This window comes from Corvus kubaryi, unplaced genomic scaffold, assembly GCF_017639235.1.
Source record: "Corvus kubaryi isolate FWS band 111438036 unplaced genomic scaffold, C.kubaryi_AGA036_p1.0 65196, whole genome shotgun sequence".
In the NCBI taxonomy this organism is placed as follows: domain Eukaryota; kingdom Metazoa; phylum Chordata; class Aves; order Passeriformes; family Corvidae; genus Corvus; species Corvus kubaryi.
In genome coordinates, this window is record NW_024581829.1 from 118624 (window position 1) to 125238 (window position 6615).

Sequence of the window (6615 nt, forward strand, 5' to 3'; positions counted from 1 at the left end):
AGCTGCCTTTTTATATCTCTTTGCTCCCATTAAGTAGGTGAGCAGAAGCTTCCCCAAGCCATTCTGTGGGCTCCTTTATGCTTAGAAATCTTGTTCTCACTCCTTTGACCTGCTTTGCTAATGCACTGCTTCACTTCTCTTGCTTTGCCTCAGTACTGCTCTTTCTTGCTAATCCCGAAGAAAAATCTGCTTTCTTCTCCCATTCCCTTTACACAGAGGTTTTTAAAGGCTGCGATACTGCAGCCACATTGTGGTGGAAGGTGATGCGCAGATTGTTTTATCAACGGGGTTTTTTGGCATGTTGTGCTGCCTTTGAGGGGCTAAAGGAAGGAAGTTAGGAAGTTTTCTAACACTTTTTATTTCTTTTCCTTTGAAGCCTCAAGGATGTCATTTAAGGTCTGGGCTGCTTTGACAGAATGAATGGTTTGGATGTGAGCTTTTGGACCGTCACATTGCAGCTGGAGGAGTGTGTGGAAAGAGATTTCAGTATTTTTCCAAAACATTCACTGTCTTTGCAGTTAGACAGGTTTCATCAGTCTCAACATAGTCTGATTAGGGATTGATTTCTATGGGGGAAATTATATTAATTTGACTTTTAATTAAATGCAGTAGTCAGTGTAAACCTTCTTCCCACTGTACAAATAAATTAAGGGCTGCTTGTTGATTAGAAATAGGTTTAATTGATGAGACTTGCTGTGAAATAGGAGTGTCAGTACAACCTTGCACACTTCCAGCTCTAATGACACAAAAGCAGAACTGAATCGTGTTTTCCCCCCCGTGGTTAATGCCATTGTTTCATCCATTCTTTCATTCGTTCATCCTTCTCCAGATGATGTCAGTGTTTCATGCATTTCCTATTTCTTCAAAGTTTGTGGACTAATAGTAAGAAAACAATTTAAAAGCTCTTCTGGCCCTAATGCTCCTGGTTAATCCATGCAGAAGCAAGAGAGGATGTGCTCTGCTTGTACTTCCTTGCAGAATGAATGTTAAAGCTCTGACCCTAATTTCTGCAGTTTTGGGGCCCTTGTGTAAGCCAGTCTGGAGGGATCTGGTAAATTCCAGGCTGGCAGCAAGGCCTTGGCTGCCCACTGCACCATGAGCTAGGAGGAGTCCTGGGGTGTATTGTTATGGAGCAGCTTAGGTAGACTACAGGAAGCTTCTGAAGTTTATCCTTGTTACAGACTGACACCTCCCTGTGTAACTGTCTGGTCTTCCAACTCCAGAAGGGAGATGAGCTCTGGCTCCCTGTGCTGAGCTCTGGTGCTGGAGATAACTTGATTTAACTCTAATTTGAGCTACTCTTACCTTTTAAGCGGGTTGGCTCAGGCTGCCTGATTTCTCACAGCAGAAGAAATGCTGGGCAGAGATTTGTGTAAACGTCACTCTTGTGTGTTACCATGCCCACTCTTCTCCCCAAGTTGCGTTGAGGCAGATCTGCATCCATCTAGACTACTCTTGACCAAAGTCTGTGTCTAAAGCTTCTCTTGAAACCTGAAGTTGTCTTTAAATGAAACTAGCTCCGCAGGAGCTCCAGGTGAGCTACTTCACTGCTTCACAGCCCATAGGTTTTTAAAAGTACTTCCTCTTTTCCTGTGTAAATCTTCTTTGTCTTAAATTAGGCTGAATATTTCTTGCCCCATCCCTGGGGAGCCAGATAAATATTACTCACTGTTCTCTTTCTGACCTCATTTTACATAATGGAGTGTGTTTGTTCTGTTCCTCCTTCTCTTTGCAAACTAATCAGACTAATTAATTTCTTGTGCTTTACCCTATAGCTACAATTTTTGCTAAGCCCTGTGTTCTCATTGTGCCACTCCAGCCTCCCTTTCCGGGCTTGCAGAGACTCCTTGGAGACCTTGATTTGTATACAAGCTGGGAATGTTCTACTGTTGGTGCCTGGCCTCTGGCAGCAGTTCCTGGGGCCAGGAGCTCATTCCTGCTTGTTCTTTCTGTTGTTGGGACCCACAGAAATGTTTCTAGTCAGAATAAGGATACTGGCTTACACTACGTGTAGCATCTTTCCCTTTTCTTCAGGCAGTCACTTTCCCCAGGGCAGAGGACTCCCCACAGCTTGTTACCCTTGTTCTTTCCTTCTTGTAAGAACTGACTGGATCACTGGCATGGGAGCACTTGGTAGGACTGGGACCAGATCCTGTCAGTGGGACTCCTGTCTCCTGGCAGCACTGCCAACCAGTGTTCTGGAGACCACTTGCAGTGGTGTTTAACACAGGGTACAACCTGTGGTTATCTTGCAAGACATGGTCCCAAACTATTTGAGGATGGAGTAAGTAAAAAGACACCTAAAGAAGAGAGTTGAGGGGGTGCTCCAAGGGAACAAAGATGCTTGGAGTCTCTGCCAGCCATCCTGATGAAGGAGAGTTTGTGGTTTCTGCAGATGACGTAAAACTTAAGTGCTTTGTCTTTAAGGCTAGACATCTTTTCTGGCATGCTCAGGTTGTTAGGGTCTATGCAATGGGGCTCACTGGGGCTCATTTCGCAACTTTCCCTGTTAACCTTCCAAGTTTTGGTTTCCTTCCCTCTCTTACACAGTTCTGCCTTTTGGGTAGCTTTCTGCCCTTTCCCTCTTTTTCTCTCACCAGGGCAGCAAGTGGGACCCTTGGCAGTATGTGTGTGTGTGTGTGTATATATATATATATATATATATATATATATGTCCTCTTCCAGCCCCCAGTGCTGGATTCCTCATTATGCATCTATATAATTCTTCCCCCAGTGCTTTTATAAAGCACAAAACACTAACCAGGTCAGCAACAACCTTATTATCACAGGCTCCAAGTCTCTGGGAACTGTAATCCTGTTGTTTGGATGAGCTTGTGTCAGTTTTGCTTTCTGTCACTGCTGCACAGTTGCTGACACAGATGATGTTTGACTTTGTTTTCTCGTTGCCAAGTGTAGCTGAGACTGAGCCCAGTCTGGGGCCTCTGTGTTTGGCCAATGAGTCTGCAGGCATGAGGGGGGAAGGGAACCTGCTGTCAACAGGGTTGCCCAGCTCTTCTTCATGCTTTGTGGGTGACCAGAAGTCTGGGTGTCACTGAGGGATAAAGGTGTCTCTTCTTCAGAGACAGTGAGTGAGCCAGCTGCGTGTGTACGGCACTCAGAGTACACACAGCTGGCTCTGGACCCGGGGATTTCTTGCCAGCCTGGGTGATAATTTGTGTTCACAGCACAGTGGCATGGCCTCTGTCCTTTCCTTCAGTCTGTATCTTTGGCTCTGTGGGTTCTGGAGCAGGACAGAGGCCATGGCACTGCATTAATCTGGGAAATGCCGGCTGGCACTCCAGTGGGCACTGATAGAATATGATCTTCAAGCTGCAACCTGGGAGTGCTCATTTCCCCCATCTCTTTGCCCCAGAACAGGAAACACATCATAGCTCGTGCATTCACATAGAGCATCTTTTCCCATTCCTGTCTCATTGGGAATTGATTCTGCTTGCTGGGATGTCACTGTAGACATTCCTGTTTTTCCAAGAAACGGCTGAAACCTCAGCATTTCCTTGCTAGAGTCTCAGAGAGAGCTTGCTGCAGCAATTTCTGTGGAGCTGTAAATGCAAAACAGCTTCATGCTGAGCATGGAGGTCAGCAATGTCAAAACTACCAGGCTCATGAGGAGCCAGGAGGAGTCCCGTGGCTAAAACATCTCGTTTTGTTTCTGTCAGGTTCGGTCCATCAGCATCAATGTGAGGAAGAACCTTGCTTTCAACACGCTGAGCCAGGAACTGCTGCTGAAGGAATTCTCTACGATCTCCTGAAGCGGGGCCACTGCCGCTGCGCCGGCTGAGCAGAGACGGGCCCATGTGGGCAGGGACACTCCAGCTCTGCGGCCGGTCGCCCCTTGCCTCCTGCCTGCAGAAGGGACTGTGTTTCTTTTAGGGGAACGCCTTGCTGCTGTGTGTTTGATCCCGAAGGAATGTGTTTTCAACAGAACTTGGGCTGAGGAGAGGTGATTGGCATGTTGAGGAGGAAGCAATTTTTTATGGTGCCACAGGAGTGGGCAGCCGCTCCTGTGACATAGCAATGGGAGATTCCCTCCACAGCCTCAGGGAAGATGCACTGGAAACCTTTGTAGCAGAGCTGGGGAGAGCTCACAACTGAAATAATAAAACCAGCCCAGCTGCGTGAAACTGTTCTGGGTAGAGATTGCTCACCTGCTCTATGGGGAAAGCTCTCTGATCCCAAGTGAGAGCTGTTCTTTTCCATCAGCCTGTGTCAACGTGTCCTCCTGTAATGTAAGTCAAATCCACTCCCATCCCATTGGGAATGGCTTTGGATTATAAAACAGTTTCCCCAAGGAGCAGGCCTTGCTTACTGCTGTCTCCTGATGTCAGAAGGTATCACTTCAACCAAGCCATCAGATTACTGGAGAAGGGGAAACTTTGCCTCCAAGGCTGTTGGCTTACAGGGTCCGGGGTGAGCCAGTATACAAGAATATGGGTCATCAAACAGAGCACTTTGTTACTGGAGACGAGCTCTGCTTGGGGTCACTGTTCCTTGCCCCACCTCATCCGCTGTTTCTAAGGTAGAGGGACATTTTTAGATATTTGGTTTTCATGGGGCAGAGGAGAGGCTGACTCCTCCCCACTCACCTTATTGCCCATCAGAGACTGCTTTACGACAATCCTCCTCTTCCGCACAGGAACATCTGCCTTGCACATGTTTGCAGGTGCCTGGTGACCTTCATGCATGAAGTCGTCTCCAGTTTTTCCCTTGTGTGTAGCACACAGTTAAAATGCATCTGGAGAAGTAGTGACTTCACTTTCTTGCCCCTCCTCTCTTCACCAAGCGACTTACAGCCCCGGTCTGCTGAGAGCTTCCTAAGGAAGAGCTCTGGGATGATGCTGTGGGGCACAGGCAGACCCTTCTGCTCCAGAGCAGGTGCTTCAGAGGTGCCCAGATCTGGCAGAGCCTGTTCAGAGTGCTGTGTCGGGCTCACAGCTCAGGAATACACAACATAAACACCCGTTCCACACCTGTTCCCTGCTCATGCATTTTCAGCTCCCAGCAGTGATGCTATGATGTTAGGATCTGGCCTGACTTGGTGGACTGAAATAGAGAAGTTACTTAATCCCAGATCCACAGGGTTTTTTCCCCCCCTAGAAAACAGGTGGTTTTTTTTAAAAAGTGCCTAGTCCTGCCCTTAGCCTTGTAGGTTAGTGTGAGTAATGTGAATGTCATGCTCATTTACTACCATTTTTAGGCAAGGCTTTTTCATGCTAATGTGCGTTAATTGTGTTAATGTTTCATCTTACTTGCTATGAGCACGGGAAACAGAAAGCTGTGTCCTTGGCCACCCACTGGGCACAACACCTGATGAAGTCCCTGTGTTTTCCTTGGGAGCACCGGCCTCTCTCAGCAGAAGATACTATTCCTCAGCAGGGAATTGTCTGGCTTTTAACAGCTAAACCAGACACTTACTTGCTTTCTGCCATGCAAGTATATGGAAATATGTATGTGTCAGAGGGACAGTGCTTAGGAGAGCAAGCAGGCTCCATAAAATCACTGCTTGAGAACAGGCTGGGGCATGTAGAAGAGGCAGCTTCTCCAGTGGAAAATGAGGAACAGTTGTTTGCAGCATGAGGTGCTTGTCTGGGGGGGATACAGAGGGATTTCACCTCTGAGGGGGGAGTTCCTTCTCAAGGGGACTTGAGGTGCAGTCCCCAGCATTGTGACTGTTGGAACATTGAGTCATCCAGCTGTCTCCAATGCCTCCTGTTGTCTGAGCCCATTTAGGCTGAGCCTGGACACATACATGAGAGAGTTTGGAATGAGTCTGCTTCTGACTTGGCAACCTCTGGAATTTTCAGCTTCTCGCTCTGGGCTCAGCTATCAAAAGTCTTGTCTCCCTGAGGATGCTCCCTTGCTGGGATGATCATGGAAGCCCAGGCTGTGTGTGAGATCAGCTCCGGAGCCCAGCCCTCATCCAAGTCTGAGCTGGGGAAGACTGTGATACATGTCCTCTTGTCACACTGTCACTGAACCAAGCACTGTAAATGGATGTACATACAAACCTAGAGCTCAATAAATAGCAGAGCCCTGCCTGCCCAGAGTGTGCAGTGTTTGTCATTCACAAGGGGGAGAGTGGGGTGGTTACGGGACTGGCCCTGTCACCATTTGATGGCACACTGGCTGCAGCAGGGCTGTCGCCTGCCCTTGGGCTCTTCCTGCCTGTGCAGAGGGAGGTGTGGTGCTGCAGTGATGCTTTGTCCTTGGTCCAGTCTGCAGGTACCATCCAGTAGTCAGCATCCATCTTCCTCTTTTGTGTCCCTGTGGCTGGCAGTAAGGAAACCATGAGCAAGGCTGAGAGCCCATGAGCAAGGGACCTGCCTGTGCATGGTGTGATGCTCTCCGCTGCTGGTGTCAGCAAACTCCTGCTCACAGATTCTGCTGCACGTTTGCCTGCTTTGTTAAACACCCTACTACTATTTGTGTTTTGAGGTCAGCTTGAACTGAGCAAAAAGTAATTTAAAGCTTAATGTTCAGCTTCAGGATGTGTGTGATGGCCTCAAACTTTCCCGCATCTGATCTGAGCAGGTGAGTGTATTTTGTTATATCTAATTCATAACTCTGTCTGTTACTGGAAGAGCTGTTTCTGAGGCT

The 6615-nt window shown here is 47.9% G+C and overlaps 1 protein-coding gene across 1 annotated transcript in view; it reads left to right on the forward strand.

The window, feature by feature from the left end:
* Positions 1-6059, forward strand: part of LOC121673102 (armadillo-like helical domain-containing protein 3) — a 124425-nt gene extending 118366 nt beyond the window's left edge. Inside the window, exon 26 of the mRNA XM_042046153.1 lies at positions 3678-6059. Within this exon, the coding sequence (XP_041902087.1) occupies positions 3678-3770 (93 nt within the window). The 3' untranslated portion in view covers positions 3771-6059. The remainder of the gene's footprint in view (positions 1-3677) is intronic.
* Positions 6060-6615: the final 556 nt, after the last annotated feature.